The following is an 18,289-nucleotide window of genomic DNA, read 5'->3' as shown; positions in this document are numbered from 1 at the left end:
GAATAAAGAATTTTATAAAAAAAAAAAAATATATATATATATATATATATATATATATATATATATATACTATATATATATAGGCAGTGAAAGCTTGATGTTTTAAGTAAAAAAATACATTTAAATAGGTTTGAATTTTTTCCCCCTATATAATCTATATAGCTGATGAACAAGGATATTCAAATGTAACATTCCAGTCAAAACAAACATTTATTTTAAAAGTTATCATACATTGCACACTAAACAGAGTGAAATCTATCAAATAATGCGATTAAGATCAAAATCCTGTTAACTCTATCGTGGTAATTCAGCCAGGGGACACACATGTCCTGACACAGTTTCCTGAGAATCCCTCAAACACACATAAGCTCACACACCTGGCTGGCAGGTACAGGTGTAGTTTTGTCCTTCATCTCTCTGTGTGAGGTCAGCACAGGTGCCGTTGTTCTCGCAGGGCTTCAGGTGACAGGCATCAAACTCCTCACAGAAGATCCCAGAGTACCCATCATCACACTGGCAGTAAAATGTGTCCTGTGATTCACGTTTAAACACACATCATCAAATGTTCACAGAAGCTCTGGACAGAAAGCACACAAACTGTACACTTTGGAAGGAAAAACAGCAGTACACATTCAGAGGTGTAATACTGGCTTTTCAGTGCTCTGAAAAGAGAAAATAATAAGCACATAACGCTTATTATGATCTAGGGTCATTACCACAGAGGACTGGGTGATGCATTTTCCTTTTCCAGAGCATTGTGGGTCACTGAATCCACTTCCGGGCTCCATACAGTTATTGGTTTTTACATTGAGATGCAGCCTCAAAGTGACCTCTGGACCAGAGGGTGCACCAACATGCAACACACCTACATGGAGAGAGATAAACAAAAAAGTTCATAGCTGTAACATAGAGTAAAAAAATATTTTATATATATTTCTTTTCAAAGAAAGTGCGCGTTTAGCCACAAGAGTGGTTGCCAGGGTGTTGCTATGCAGGTGCTAATGTGTTCTGATTGATTTTAGCTTGTTTTAAGCTTGACTGTTGTGTTTTACGGAAAGAAAAACCAAACTTAGTTATTCAAAGATGATGAATGCACAATTAACAGTTACTATAAAAAAAGATGTTTAAAAGAGATAATATTTTTTTATTATAATTATTATAATTAAATAATAAACAGTATATTCACTTTACTATAATCACAGTATATTATTTACTTTGTTTATTACCCCTATTCACCTGTTTTGCCTGTCTTAACCCAGACACATACATCTAGAAATCTAGATTCACATTTATTATACAAAGCAAATCCATGTCATTAAATTTTAATCATATTGTGGATATTATTTATTATTTCCTTTTACACACACACACACACACACACACAGGTTTGTTTTTATGGTTTATTGGGACTCTCCATAGGCGTAATGGTTTTTATACTGTACAAACCATATTTTCTATTGCCCTACACCAACCCTACCCCTAAACCTACCCCTCACAGGAAACTTTCTGCATTTTTAGATTTTCAAAAAAACTCATTCTGAATTATTTATAAGCCTTTTGAATTACAGGGACACTGAAAATGTCCTCATAAATCACCTTCTCGTTGTAATACCTATGTCATACCCATGTTATTATACAAATTTGTGTCCTCATAAACCACATAAACATGCACACACACACACACACACACACAAACGGCTCAAGGGCAGACATTGTTTGAATCAGACAGGGTCAAATAAAAGACTCGCAACACTCATCAATGTGTCTGGGAAAAATTCTGAATTGCAAACAAGTTGGAAACAGACATTATGCACACAGATGTTTCAAAGGCAAAGTCCCAATTTCAAACAAATAGTTTCATACAGTATATTCCTCCACATACACACTTACTGATGAAGTAGTTGTGTCCGAATGGCAGGGACTGGTCAGGGAGCACCAGGCCGTCTGAGCTCTGCTGGAACCACATGATTGTACCATCTGCAACAGAGCACTGCTCATAACCAGCCTCACTTACACGCCACAGTACAGCAGAGCCACTCACATTACCCACCAACCTACACACACACACACACACACACACACACACACACACACACACACACACACACACAGAGAGAGGAAGAGATCTCATCAAAATCAGTCACATGTCAGTATACAAATGAACTGAAGACATTAAAAAGATGTAGCAAACTGTACAAAGGGAACATAATGGTTAAGAACAAGATAAATTTGGACTTTTATTCTTCAATAAATGTGAGCGCTTAATGCATTTTATTTGATTTATTATATTATGTTTTAATATAGTAATATTAATATTAATATGTTTATTAATAATTGATTACATTAAATATTTATTATCATACAGAAATCATATTAAATGTATAATATTCAATAATTTACTATCTTAAAGCTTTTTTTATTTATTTATATGATCTAAAAGCTATATTTATCTGTTATGTTGGCCAAAAATCATATGAAAAGTACTTTGAAATGATATGGTAAAATTGTCAATGTATCCCAAAAGTGTGGCTATGGTTTAAAATGTATATTTTAATTATATAATCAATCAAACATATAAAATATGTAATTGATGAATTATATTTCCATCCATATTTTGATCATTTTTATATATTATTTTTATTTTTAAATATTTATTATATTCTTTTTGTTTTATATTTTGTTTTGCAGTAGTTCAAGGCTAGAAATATCCATAAATACCACAGAAAGTAAACACATTAAAGGCCCACAACTCTCTTATTCTAATATATAAGAAAGTTTCTTACTTCACAGCTGTTTCCTCGGCGACCTCCGTGGAAACAGTCATCATTCCGGCAGACTCACCTCCTGCGGTACTCACACATTCGGCTTCATCAGTAACCTACAACACACACAAATAAGCTTCTCACAGGAGCAGTCCTGCCTTCCAGACCGGACCCAACTGTCACGACACATCACGCTTACACAAACGCACACTTAATGCATGCAAACGCACACCTGCTCACCTGCTGATCCTCCCACAGTATCTCCACCACTTTCTGACCCGGTTTGGGTCGCCACGGCTCCAGTGTGGGCGGAGCTTGAGTAGTGGTGGGGACTGTGGTTGGCTGAAACACTTGAGTGGTGGTCGCAGGTGTGGCGGGTGTGGCGGGCGTGGCATGTTCCGGTACAAGGCTCTCGGCGAGGTCCCAGGTGGACTCGGACAGGTCAAAGGTCAAAGTAGGCAGGTCACACCCGACCCCGCTGTAACCCTCACTGCACTCGCACACAAACCCATCCCCCTCACCGTCCTGGCTACAGTTGCCATGGAGACAGGGGCTGCTGGCGCATGGATCTGCAAAAAACTGCACCCAATAAAAACAACACGATTGAGAAATGAAAACTGCATCATATTATCAAACATTTTAAACTGCTCCAGTCACACAAAACAGCAGCGAACAATCCAGCTTGTATTTCAGGCCAACATGTATCGACTAACAATCAGTTGGCCTGAAGAATGAGAACTGAGAGCAATTAATATACTGAGATCACAGTCGAGCACCGTTATAAATATGAACAATAGCAATAGCGCCGGCCCGCTATGCCCGCAGGAACACCTGCACCAAAATCTACAGCACTAATTCCTTTAGCTTACAATTATGTAGAGATATTGATACAATTACTCTAATTATGCTCAGTTTCCTTTGGCAGGGACATGCCTTCTTCCCAAGAGATGAAGTAGGACTTATATGTGCCACATTTGTGCATATGTTCATCTGTAAACTATTTATACTCCATATTATGTGTGTTGGCATTACATAAGTAATCTAACATAAAATGCTTCTACTGGATAACAGATGATATCAAAGAATATCAACAACATACTGTTTGGCTCAGGTAAAATAGCTTCTCCTTATATAATAACAAATACATGTTAGTAATTATTTAAAATTACACATTAAAATGTTACATCACAAATTACTTAGCTGTAAAATCTACAAACCAAGGTTCATTGGAAAATTCATCTATGAAATGACGGAAATCCGTCATAGCGACGGAACACTTTAATCCCTGAGTAAATTGGTATGTTTTTGTAGTTTTGCAGAAATAGAATATAGGTAGAGGCACACTTTTACATGAGTCTGGGTTGAAAATCCATCAACTGTAAACAATTAAACCATTTTAGGCTGCAGAATGCATGAGATGTTATGTCCTTCTTCACATCTGTCCCTCGAGCCCCCTTATTAAGCTATGCTGGCAATCACAGAGGCACATCTGAAGTGCAGTATAGTACTTCCACTGCACATGTTGAGGGCTACATGTTAGAGGCTCTCCTTGATCTCACCAGCCACAATTGACCCTTCGCAAAAACAAGCCCCCCTTATTAAGCTAATCAGTTTACTGGCAATCACAGAGGCACATCTGAAGTGCAGTATAGTACTTCCACTGCACATGTTGAGGGCTACATGTTAGAGGCTCTCCTTGATCTCACCAGCCACAATTGACCCTTCGCAAAAGCTCAGGTAAAATAGCTTCTCCTTATATAATAACAAATACATGTTAGTAATTATTTAAAATTACACATTAAAATGTTACATCACAAATTACTTAGCTGTAAAATCTACAAACCAAGGTTCATTGGAAAATTCATCTATGAAATGACGGAAATCCGTCATAGCGACGGAACACTTTAATCCCTGAGTAAATTGGTATGTTTTTGTAGTTTTGCAGAAATAGAATATAGGTAGAGGCACACTTTTACATGAGTCTGGGTTGAAAATCCATCAACTGTAAACAATTAAACCATTTTAGGCTGCAGAATGCATGAGATGTTATGTCCTTCTTCACATCTGTCCCTCGAGCCCCCTTATTAAGCTAATCAGTTTACTGGCAATCACAGAGGCACATCTGAAGTGCAGTATAGTACTTCCACTGCACATGTTGAGGGCTACATGTTAGAGGCTCTCCTTGATCTCACCAGCCACAATTGACCCTTCGCAAAAACAAGCCCCCCTTAGTTACTGTTGCTACGTCCAACAAGCCATGACACTCTCACACCACACATCATGCTCTCACACAGCGAAAAATACATTACGAAGCAAAGACGACACTGACAAAGTGCCGACAGACAAGACAGGGCAGGTTACTTTTGGAATGAAACAAAGTCTCAGCTTTCAAATTTTTAAGAAATTCAAACAGTAAATAGTGATTTGTGGCTCTTTAATGTGTGGTGAACAGATCATCTTGTCCTCTTAACAAGTTATAGCACAAAATAAATGCGAGTGAACACCAGAAGGAAATCTGGTTTCAACCACGGAAAGACGTCAATAAACACCCTTTTTCAAGGAAAAAAATGGCAGATTCTGCGTTATGATTGGTCAGATCAAACTCCTGAACTATATGGTCATCTGAATGCTTAATGTGGCTTATTCTGTGTTTAAATGCTGTTGTAGGTGAATCTGCAGTGTCACTGTTCATCAAGTCCACTTGAGCTTTGACACCTGTAACTGTTGATTTATTGATATTTTTATATGTATAAATAGGCAAAGATACATACTATATCAATCCATATGAAGCGTTCAGTTATGGTCAGTACAGGTGGTTTTAGAAGTTCAAGACATGAAATGATACATTTGTGTTCAGAACAAATCTATGATTCATTTAAAAATGATGCTATTTTTACAGCCAATGGATAGTGGGACAGGTTTTATCCCATGAATCAAGAATCAGTGAGTTGTTTTTCTCCTGCTGTTCTAAATCAGTGTTTCTCAATGGGTGGATTGTGACCAAAAATTGGGTCACAGGTCTGTTCTGATAACTAACCTAAATACACATAATTCTCTACAAACCATATAATCATGCATTCTTAGGATAGGACTTTTCATGTTCAAGTTGCTCATGTTAATATTGATTTACCATTTGTGAATAAATTACTATCTGTTTGATTTTAAAGCGTTTTCGGTTGACCGAAGCCATTGACTTCCATAGTATTCGTCAAAAAAAACAACATTCATCAAAATATCTTCTTTTGCGAAGAAAGAAACTCATATAGGTTTAGAACAACTGAGGTTGAGTAAATTATGACAGAATAAAAAATTTTGGGTGATCTCTTTGAGGAAATTTTTATTCATCTTGGGGCAAACAATTTAGGTACCATGTAGGCCATCCAATGTACTATTGTTAAAGGGATAGTTCACCTAAAAATGAAAATTACAACATGATTTACCCACGCCTCAAGCCATAGGTGTTTATGACTTTCTTCTTTCAGAAGAATACAATTGGAGTTATTTAAAAACATGTCCTGGCTCTTCCAAGCTTTTAAATGGCAGTGAATGTGTGATATTCAATAGTCCAATAGAAGTCCAATATACTGCATCCATCCATCATTAAAAAGTACTCAACACAGCTCCGGGGGTTAAAGGGATAGTTCACCAGAGCGAGTACACACCTCACGCACCGGATGCCGTGCGCGCACTCAAAGCAGTTGGACATAGTGCTGTATTAGAGGTAAAATATGATATAAATACTGTTCGGTTTCTCACACAAACTGATCGTTTCGTGTCTTAGGACATCAATGTGTCGTCACGAGCCGCAGGGTTTAATTTGGATTTGTCTGTGCATGTTTTTTTTTACTCTCATAGATTTTGTTACCATTGCCATGCATTATACGACTGACAGACTGCAACGGCTGGACTTAAAAATCTCCGTTTGTGTTCTACTGAAGAAACAAAGTCACCTACATCTTGGATCCCCTGGGGGTAAGCAGATAAACATCAAATTTTAATTTTTGGGTGAACTATCGCTTTAATAAAGCCCTGAAGCGAATCAATGCATTTTTTGTAAGAAAAATATCCATATTTAAAACGTATTAAAAAAACTCTCTATCTTCCGTTAACTGGTACACGCATTCACAAGAGAGTGGTGTTTCAGCGGATGACGTAGGCACAGCGTTGAGTAGTGATGAACGTGGAAGCGCAGAGGAGCGAGCTAAACAAAACACTGGTCAGGAATTAGAAGTATAAATCTAGGATTTGTAAAGAAACATGTCGGAGGATTTCGATATAAGCCAAGAGGAGACTGGATTTCCTTTGCTCCTGTAAACAAAACATGGTTCTCGCGAGACTAGAATATTCAAAAAATACATTCTAATATAAAATATACCAGTTAGCGTAAGCTAGAGATTAGAGTTTATAAAGGTTTAAATATGGATATTTTTCTTACAAAAACACATCACAACACCCTACAATGAGAACAAGGCAGGCTGAAAAAGTAAGCAGAAATAGTGTGGAGAGAAGAAAAGGTCACGGGTGAGGAAAAGACCGTCAAAGTGAGAAGAAATGGATGAAGCATTTACAGTATCAATCTCTCACAATTCTCAACTCAAGATATCTCACCAGACCTGCTCTCACTGATAGCAACACATCCCTGACCTTTGGCTTCATCAGTCTGATTTTAACAGAGAGCCTCCTCTAATGTGAAGAGCTGTGGAGTGGTTTCAACCCAGGACCTCCACCACTGGAGCTGGTGTTTATCCTACAGAGACAGTGTTTAATTTTCTTTCATTGCGATTAAAGAAAGTATTTCAAAAACCTTTCAAAACCCCAAAAAGGTTAGCTACGCTTCAGCGTGCAGCAAAGACCTCCTCTTTCCCTATTTTTAAAGGTCAAATTGCTACCAAATCATGCTGAAATGTCTCCTCGGACTTGAATAACAACTCACAGATGCAAATTTGAAAAGGGCAAGCTTGTCTTCCTTATTCATAATGTAATTTAAAACAGACGTAAAGTTTTATGATTGAGTTATGACTTTTTAAAATCATTAAGAGATATTTGAATTCTGCGCATTTCTATGAAAGCAAAATTGTACTAAAATAAAATGTCAAATTAATGCCGATTTTTAAATTGAACACTTTAATTAGATTACTGTTTAAAAAATAGTTTATTAAAAATTATAATAAGAAAATGCAAAAGGTCTTTTCATAATACTTTATATGTAAATTTATGATTCTGCACATTTCTATGATATAAAGCAAAATTGTACAAACAATCTCAAATTCATATAGATTTTTACACTTATCTTTTCACTTAGATTACTGTTAAAATTGTTTATTATAAATTACATTTTAGGAAATTTTTAGACTTTTTCAGGCATTTTATTTGGTATTTATTTTTAGTTACATTTTAATTAACTATATATTCTTTTTTAATTTAGGATTTCATTTTGCATACTAGGATGAAAATGGTGTGAAACTAATTTAGATCCAATGTTTTCAAAGCAGTGTAATCAAAAAATATCTTTAAAATCAGGTTTGGGGCTCATATGGTCCCAGGCCTGGTACAGTACATATCCAGCAATGCAACATGTTTATAGGTGGGCCATTATTCTGAGAGAAATGTGAGCGAGGTTAGAGCATCTTGCACATGTGACACTTTTGTTGTTGTTTTTTTTAATGCAGGTAATTCTGTATTTGTGCCATTCCTGTTAACCTGGACAACATGGCACTTTCTCAAAAGCATAATCACAAATCCACTCAAAAAGAACAATGTGTCTTTGTGCACGTTTGTGTGTTCAGGAAAGAGCACAGAAAGAACAAAATGTTTCTAACACACACACACACACACACACACACACACACACACACATACTGTCAGCTTGAAAACCCACTGCCACCTGACTATAAATAGAGAAAGAAAGAGAGAGAGACAGAGAGAGAGAGAGGGAGAGAGAGAGAGAGAGAGAGAGAGAGAGAGAGAGTGTGACAGTTCATCCCTCACCATTCAATTGTATAATGATTATGAATGAATGACTTCTCCAGTTTTCTTTGAGAAAAGGAATAGTTTTCATTTATGAAAGTGTCTTTCAAGCAATGTTCGCACTCATACCGTATGAATATCATCAAAGGCCAGGTATGAAATGGAAATGAAAGTGTGATTGGCTCATAGCCACTAAATATCAGAGGATGGCCTGAATGAATACTAACCAGCTTGCAGATTGAGGACACAGTTAACAGAGAAATACAAATACTTGGAGTTGCATCAGAAAAAAATAGTTTACAGCAGCACGGGCCACAAAGGATTCATGTTTACTTACATTAAAGGTCGAACAAAATGAGATTCAACTCATTAGTGCTATCTGATGCAGAAGTGGAAATATATTTCTCTGGGGTTTTAATGCAGAATGCAATTTTATTCAGTGGCATGGCTACATAATAACACACGTACATGCACTCAAAGCCAGACATCACTGGCAATGACATTTATTAATGCAGCACGTTCTGAAAGGCAGGTAGAAAGAGCAGATGTGCCACCAATTAACCAGCTAAATGAGGCCATATCAGTGCAGAAGAGCTGCAGAAATACAAATTCATTGGAAAAATTGACTTATTTGTGTTTCTACTAAATAGACTAAATAGACAAGATCAATGTTCCCCGTTCAACATCATTATAGCAAATAGCTACTTTCCCAGAAGCTCTTAGAATGTGAAGTTCATCTTACTGGCCTGGTAATGCATGTTTGTTGGATCTACACTGAATTCTGTTGAATTAGACTTGGCATCTGTTTAATAGGATTTTCTAGAAACTACCCATGTTTAACATTTGGATAAAAGCGCCTGCTAAATGATTCAATGTAAATGTGACACTAGGAAGTGAGAAGCATGGGAAGGAATTTAAAGGGTTTGCTTACCTGAAATGAAAAGCCTGGCTTTACACAGTTTTACACACTTTTTTCTGGCAATCGCAAGTTTATTTTCAGAATTGCAGGATATAAACATGCAATTGTGAAAAAAGTCAGAATTGCGAGATATAAACTTTTTTTCTCACAGTTCTGACTTTTCTTATAATTGTGAAATATAAACTCGCAATTGTGAGTTATAAAGTCCAATTCTAAGTTCATATCTTATAATTCTGACTTTATTCACATTTTATGTTGCTGCCTTATGTTAAACTGCTTTAAATTACTTTTTTTCCATATCAATCTACACTCCATACACCATACTGACAAAGCAAAAATAGAATTGTCACAACTTCGTAAATTTATAAAAATAAAAAATTAAAAAAATGAAATAAGTACATTGCATAAGTATTCTAAAGTATAACTAAATATTTCACTGAAGCACCTTTACAGTCTCAAGTCTTTTTTGTTTAAGCTTTGATCATCATCATTTGGCAATTATCTGCCATTCTTCACCTCACCTGTTCACCTCTCAAGCTCTGTCAGGTTGGATGGGAGCAAATGCACATTTTCAAGTTTCTCCAGAATTATTTGATTGGGTTCAAGCTCATGCTCTGGCTGGGCCACTCAAGGCCATTCACAGAGTTGTCTATAAGCCACTCTTGCTGTGTGCTTAGGTTCATTGTCCTGTTGGAAGGTAAACCTTCTACCCAGTCTGAGGATCTGAATGCTCTGGACTTGGTTTTTATTAAGGCTAACTCAATATTTTCGTGCATTGAGCTTATCTTCTACTCTGACGAGTCCCTCGGTCCCTGCCGCAATAACCTTTTCCATCAATTGCTCAGTTTGGCCAGGAGGACAGCTCTAGGAAGAGTCCTGGTTGTTTCAAACGTCTTCCATTAAGGGTAACAGAGACTACATGCTTCTGTGACCCTTTTTCTGAACTCTTCCATAGATGTGTGGCTTGACACAAACCTGTTTCTGAGCTCTACAGGCAGTTCTTTTGACCTCAGGGCTTGGTTTTTGTTCTGATATGCATTATCAGCTGTTAGACCTTCTATTAAGATGTGTGTGCCTTTCCAAATCATACCCTTTCAATTTAATTTGCCACAGGTTAACTTCACTCGAAGTGTAGTAACATCTACAAGCAATATGAATGTTCCTGAGCTAAATTACAACTGTCCCAGATAAGGGTATGAATACTTATGCAATGGAATCATTTAAGTTTTTTATTTGTAATACATTTTTTGCTTTACCATTATGGTGTATGGAATGTAGATTGATGTGGTTTAAAGCAGTTTAGCATAAGGCAGCAACTTAACAAAATGTGAAAAAAAATGAAGGGGTATGAATATTTTCGCAAGCCACTATATATATATATATATATATATATACACTCAAAATTCTGAGGAAAAATTCACTCTCACATTCACTTTTACTCTCTAACACGCAATATCATGACTTTTTAAATTTATATCATGACATTTTGAGAAAAAAGTCAGAATTGCAACATGTAAACTTGCAATTGTTAGAAAAAAGTCAGAGCTGAGAGATTTTTTTTTGTAATTTTATTATTATTTTTTTATTGAAATCTCTGTATGATTTTGTATGATTTTTATTGACTTTGAATGGAAAAGTGCAGCATGGACATTAATATCTGCTAAATATCTCCCTTTTTTTTGACAAAAAAAATAAATAAATAAAGAAAAAATGTTTTAAATGTCCTCCATATTTAGTGCTCTCTCTGCGCTTTCTGTTCTCCTGAATGTCTTGCTCTATCTACCTCACGGAGCTATCTATCCTCTCACCCCTTCAATTCTCATTTTATTCATTTATTCTACCCTTGAATCACTACTTTAATGAGACTCACACTCTTACAGGCTTACAAGTCCACATACAGCTTATATTTGAATCTTCAGTCACTTTTACTCTCTAACACGCAATATCATGACTTTTTAAATTTATATCATGACATTTTGAGAAAAAAGTCAGAATTGCAACATGTAAACTTGCAATTGTTAGAAAAAAGTCAGAGTTGAGAGATTTTTTTTTGTAATTTTATTATAATTTTTTTATTGAAATCTCTGTATGATTTTTATTGACTTTGAATGGAAAAGTGCAGCATGGACATTAATATCTGCTAAATATCTCCCTTTTTTTGACAAAAAAAATTAATAAATAAAGAGCATTTAAAAAAAATGTTTTAAATGTCCTCCATATTTAGTGCTCTCTCTCCGCTTTCTGTTCTCCTGAATGTCTAGCTCTATCTACCTCACGGAGCTATCTATCCTCTCACCCCTTCAATTCTCATTTTATTCATTTATTCTACCCTTGAATCACTACTTTAATGAGACTCACACTCTTACAGGCTTACAAGTCCACATACAGCTAGTGTGCTTATATTTGAATCTTCAGTTTTTTTCAAAGATGAAAGCTTTGGAGAAACAATGGCCAGTCAAGCTCTCTCTTTAATATTAATGAATTCCCCATGGCTGCTTAACAAGCAGGAATCAAAGCCAAAAGACCAAAGAGGAGAGAAGAAAAACACGACGACCCTTAAAATAAGCAACCCTGTACGATACGGCCAGCCTACAGATCTACGGTTTCTAAGTATGCATCCTCCTACTGTAGTAAATAAGTGACTGTGCACATCCAAAAACACATACATCCTTGTCCTTTTAAACACAAGTTCTCAGAAAGGACAGCTGACTCATACACAATCACTCTGCATCAGATGCTGGTAAAGAGGTTAACGTGAGCTCCTCAAGGGCAAAAGTGTATTAACTTATTATATCAAATAATTCCAGTCCATCTCTTCCTCAGTGTTCACAAAAACGAATTTACATACTGGATCGCATGCATCCAGTCACGTCAGCAACAGTTAATGAAGTTCGAAAAAACAGCTGTCTCATTACAGCGTGACTGAAGAACACCAGCCTTGCCTGGGGAAATGGAACACTGAGTTACATCACAATGACTTCAAACCTCTTCGACCAATCGTGGTGAATCTTGTCAGTGCATAAAGCAATCATGCAGCAGCATCCTTTCTGGCTGCATTGGGGGAGATGGAAATGAGCAGTATGATGTCACGGGACACAGGTTTAGACGCAAGCTTTAACTAAGGTTGAGGAAAGGACAGGACACCATGATGTCTGTCTCACCATGCAGAAAGATGCATCTTCCCACTTGAGAGTAGACGAAGACAAGAACGGCATGCAAACACCAACGAGTTGCAACCGCACACAATTTCATAACTTCATGAGTGCCACCTGTTGTCCAGTGAACATGCATGCGCACACAGTGAGACAGCTCTTCTGTGGATCTCTGTTCTGAATCCAGCAAAGCATTGGTGTTATTTAGGTCAGAAGCCCTAATTGTGTCTAGCTGTGCTACTCACATTCAGGCTTTGTTCCCATTAGTGTATTAACTCTGATAAACAACAAATCTGAGACTAATACCTTTTAAAACAAAGGCCCTCACCCTTTCCTTGTGAGCATTTAACCACATCTATGAGCATGAACTGCTAAATAAATCTAATAAAATATTGTGTTTAGTATCACTGACATACTATTATAGTATTTGTAAATAATTTGAATGAGATTTTTTTATTTTTTATTTTAGTTAAATATTTAGTTTTTGTTTTTATATATCTATATAGTATTTATTAGTTTCAGTATATGCAATTTTAGTTATTTTTAATACCTCAGTTTAACTAAACAAATGAGAAATGATGTCTTGGCAACTAACTGAAATAAGAATATGAATATGAAAAGTTTTTTTTCTATATATTTTATTTCCATTAAAGTTTATTTTATTTAAAGTAATGATTAAAGTTTTTTAATAGTTATAGTTAACTCTCTCTCTCTCTCTCTATATATATATATACACACGCATACATATATTCATACAGATAGATTTATCTTTAGAGGCAACATTGCATAAGATATTAAGACATTTTCAAACATAATTTCTTTATATAAAAAAACTTTATTAAAACAAGTATATTATTACAGCTTACTGTTACAAGTTTAATTTACTTTATAATAATAATAATAAATATATCTTTGGATATATCTCATTGAAAAAGTTTTTTGTTTTACAAAACAACATTTTTAAAGAAAGGTTTATTCTTTCAAAAAGAGGAAAAATGATCTTACCCAGCAATGCGATAATAAACATTTTAAAATATATTCACTGAAAACAATTCTGCAAGTAAATCATTCTTATTATTACGTTTATTATTATTTTAACATAAATGTTTACTGTTTGTAAGTAGTATACATTTTTCCTGGAAAACAAGAGATATATTAAGAGAGTGTTTTTTTTGTTTGTTACTGATCTAGATTGGCCCATCATTGCACCACAATGCACCTAGAGGTTCAAATAAAGCTTGCATCACTCATCACAGAAAGCCTCAGTGTCCCATAGTGATTTGTTATAAAACAGAACGCATGCAAAGAGGTCAGCGCTGCATACTAGCAATATGAGTAAAAAAGGTGACAGACTGAGAATGATTTTTGCTTCTTTTGTGTAGAAATACACTGCAGACCATATCTAACAGCAAGACATGCATTTATGCTGTGATCTTTACCTCTAACACACACACACACACACACACACACACACAGTCAGAGCTCTTCTCCTATCTGTTGCCACAGCAACGCAGCACTCTCCTTCACATCTCACCAACAGCACATGAGCTCCTACAGATCTTTGACAGACACAGGAGGATTATGATCGTTTATTCACACCAACACAACTCACACAATATGCCCAGTCTGCAAAGACATGCGATGGATTTGTGCACAACCACGCGCGCTCTCACCTCACAGTTCTGTCCAGTGAAGCCCTGGCCGCAGATGCACGTATAAGCCCAGAAGTCAGCCTGCATCTGTGTGCTCTGACTCTCCTCCATCTCTCCCACACGACTACAGACGCCCCCGTTCAGGCAGGGTCTGCCCTCGCAGGGGTCCGGCGGCGCGCTGGGGGCCTCGGTAGGGCCGGAGCTCGATGTCAGAGGGGACCCGAGTCCGTCCCTCACCCCGAGGATGAGGAGGAGAGGAAGAATATAGCACTGCATGAGAGCGGTGTGGATTTGGTTCTCTTTGCTCCTGCTCTGGATACGCTGCTGTGGAGAGCAGATCAGTGGATTACAGTCGTTCGTTTGCTGCTGTGTGTGTGTGTGTGTGTGTGTGAGAGAGAGAGAGAGGAGGTTTGCTGGACTGGAAGGTCTGAGTGTGTTTGAGGACGGAGGGGAGGAACTCATTCGCAGTGACGACACACACGCTCCTCCTCTCTCTCAGTGTATTTCTGCTGTGTCAGTGGAGCTGAAGCTCTGCAAGAACAGTCAGACACCTACACATTACATGTCTCATCACTGATCATTTCTCATTGGATTCTCAATAATTATCTCCATCTCACGGCTGATAACCGATAAACGGCATATATTAAAACTCTACATTATTTTGGTGGTAACACTTCAGGGCAGATTAAGGAGCACATATTCTCTATTAAATAAGAGTTTTCCCTCAATAAACTCCTAACTCTCTGCTTACTGATATTAAGTAAGGTAGTTGTTGTAGTAGTTAGGCATGGAGCAGGGTTAAGTGATCTAGAATATGGTTCTGCATTAATATATGCTTATTAAGTACTAATAAACAGCCAATATGCTAGTAATATGCATGATAATAGCAACTAGTTCATAGAGAATAGTGTTTCTTTAATCTAAATTGTTACCCACTTCACAATAAGGCTCCATTTGTTAGTTAATATGAACTATGAATGAAAAAAAAAAGCATTTCGTAATCTTAGTTAATGTTCATATTGTTGTTAACATCTGTTAATTTTATTTGATGGGCCTAAGCTAACATAAACTAAAAATGAACAGTTTAATAATGTTAACAATGATTAATAAATACTGTAACAAATTGTTAGTTAATGTTAGATAATGCATTAAATAATGTTAACTAATGGGACCTTATTGTATGGTGTTACCATTAATATAAAACACTAAAAACTAAAATCGATCATTTTAAAATTCTAAAAGTAAATTTAAGCATCACAACATTGTATAACAAATGGATATTCATTTTGAGATTTGCCACAAATTACATTAATTAGTGTTAATACATAATCAGTGTTTTTGAAGATTAACGTAAGGTGAACGTTAGATAACTGCAAAGATAATCTAAATGTAAAATTATGAGGTAAAAATGAGTATGCAATATGACAAAATATTGACCAGTGTTATTTTAGTATTATTATAGTATTTATCAGTATTAAATGAGCTTTTATTTGTATATTTTGCTTTATTTCAGTTTTAATAATTAATACATTTAATAGTTAAACTTAAACTTTATTTATTTCTTTTTATAGTTAGATGCCATTTCTCATTTTCATACAAGGTTAATCTTTTCCATATAATATTCATGTTTCATATAATATTCAATTTCAGCTTCATTTCAATTAACAAATGAACAATAACAACTTATTGACGGCTACTGGTGAATTTACAAAAAATCTGTCAATATGTGTAGTTTGTTGAGATGTACGTTATTACTATTCGAACTGATCAGACTCAATAAAAAATGACGATAAAATGAGAGAAAAACATGCCAGCAAAAGAGCGACCAGAGTCATATTTTGAGGTCGGGCTTATTTGACACCCTAATAACCACCCCGAACACCCTTTATCTGCATATCAGCGCACTAGAAATGACTAGAACATCACAGCAACGTCTCGGCAAAGATCTCATTCTGGTTTCTGTCGGTAAGCAGCTTATTACTTACCTCCACAGTCTCCAGCAGAAATGTACAGAACATCCTGTACATTCTACAAGCTACTCATCATCCAACATCTAGCCTACTTCACCCTTTCAACAGTCCAATTACAGTACACTTATTTATATGAAACCCAAGAACCTTTCTAAACATCCTTCTAACTGAACCGCAGTTTCTACATCCATAAAAGGTTGCACTATAAGACTTTTGTGAAGTGGAGTTGTGTTTTATGATGGCAGGCGCCCTCACTGCACTGTAAAAAAAAAATCCGTAAAATTTACGGTAAAAAAACAGCAGCTGTGGTTGCCGGAATTTTACCGTATAAAATACGGTAGCAACATTTTAGGTTTTACGGTTCTAACTTAAATTTACAGTTAAATACCGTAATTTCATTAACTGGTATAATGTTAATATACCAACCTATTGAAGTACTGATATCTGTTTTGTACACTGATAAGACAAAACTAAGAAGAAACATCTAATTTGAAATGTAATGCAGGGAATTCTGGGGAATGTCAATTTATGGGTTTTCACATCCAAAAACGGTATACTACCTTAAAATTACATGTAATGTCCAATACAGTTTTTCACCATGTATAGTAGGGGAACTTACCGTTAACCATTTAACAGGTTTTTACTGTAGCATTTTTACAGTCTTTTACCGTTAAATTCACGGTCATTTTTTACAGTGTGTGCTTCCATGAGAATCCCTTCTTCGACTGCTCCTCCTGCTGGTTACCATGACAACCACACAGGCGGTCCCAATGCTGTAGCTGGAGATGCACAGTTACTGCTTCTCCGCAACACATTCACTATCCCAACTCACTAACACCATTGTATTTATAGAGGGTTTTGAGAGAAATATCTATTTAGTCTATTGTCTATTTAGTTTCAAACTGTTGCAAGTCTCTCAATTAGAGTCAAATTCGAGGACTGAAACTAACTTTTTTATAATATAACATGTAACAAAAAATATAAGTTATATAATTGGATAGCTAAAACAATGATTTCTGGAAAGAACATTTATTTTGGGGTGAAGTGTCCCTTTAAGACACTTTAAGACAAGCGCAATGTATAGACAATGGCGCCTCCTCCTGGTCACAGATGGCAGGACACCATCATTTGTTCCATTCCGGAGAACATTATAAAAGTATATCATCCAAAAACTAGCTTTATTTCAAAACTTCTTTCAAATAAAAAGAAAAGCGACACACAAGAGTCAAGAGCGAGTTAGAAGGCGCTTCAAAGAGGAAATGATTTATGTGCTTCTGCAGCAGGATGAAGGATATTTTTGGGAGCGATTATGACAGATGGAAAGATGGCTGGCCTTCAGATGCAGCAATCAGTGGCTTCTTGTGCAGAATATTTTCTTAACATCAGAATGATGGAGTAATTTGGCAACTTCTGCTGGACTTCACTAATCATCCAGTTTCTCCGTCAACTCAAACATTTTCCAAATAACGGCTGAAATGACAAATTATAAATGGCAGAATATGGCACGAACCCCACTGTCAAACACACAAGAACAAAACCTCTTTCAACCGTATAAAATATTTCAGATGTTTTTCCACATCTGTTTGTCACTGTGAATAGGAAACGTATTTGTACTGTGACGATACTGCGTTAATGTGTTCATGTAATTTCATCAAACGTGTTAACAAATACCTGCCATATTTTTATGATTATAATAAACCCTTATACACTTCTGTTCAAAGGTTTAGGTTAGGATTTTTTTTCATTTGAAAAAAATTAATACTGTCCTTTTAAACTTTTTATTAGTCTAAGATTGCTGATATTATATATATATATATATATATATATATATATATATATATATATATATATATATATATCAGAAAAA

General features: G+C 35.9%; 1 protein-coding gene across 1 annotated transcript in view; it reads right to left on the bottom strand.

The window, feature by feature from the left end:
• The window catches only part of LOC107602113 (delta and Notch-like epidermal growth factor-related receptor), a 26,876-nt gene extending 11,984 nt beyond the window's left edge, over positions 1-14,892 (bottom strand). The window contains exons 1-6 of the mRNA XM_016294522.1: positions 14,474-14,892; positions 3,003-3,341; positions 2,784-2,878; positions 1,891-2,054; positions 717-865; positions 378-531 (exon numbers count right to left, since the gene is read on the bottom strand). Coding sequence (XP_016150008.1) covers positions 378-531; positions 717-865; positions 1,891-2,054; positions 2,784-2,878; positions 3,003-3,341; positions 14,474-14,728 — 1,156 coding nt within the window. The 5' untranslated portion in view covers positions 14,729-14,892. The remainder of the gene's footprint in view (positions 1-377; positions 532-716; positions 866-1,890; positions 2,055-2,783; positions 2,879-3,002; positions 3,342-14,473) is intronic.
• Between the last annotated feature and the right edge of the window lie 3,397 nt (positions 14,893-18,289).

The sequence above is a fragment of the Sinocyclocheilus grahami genome, unplaced genomic scaffold (genome assembly GCF_001515645.1).
Source record: "Sinocyclocheilus grahami isolate Dianchi unplaced genomic scaffold, SAMN03320097.WGS_v1.1 scaffold319.1, whole genome shotgun sequence".
Classification (NCBI taxonomy): domain Eukaryota; kingdom Metazoa; phylum Chordata; class Actinopteri; order Cypriniformes; family Cyprinidae; genus Sinocyclocheilus; species Sinocyclocheilus grahami.
Note: the sequence above shows the minus strand (reverse complement) of the source record. Positions and strands in the feature narration are given on the sequence as shown.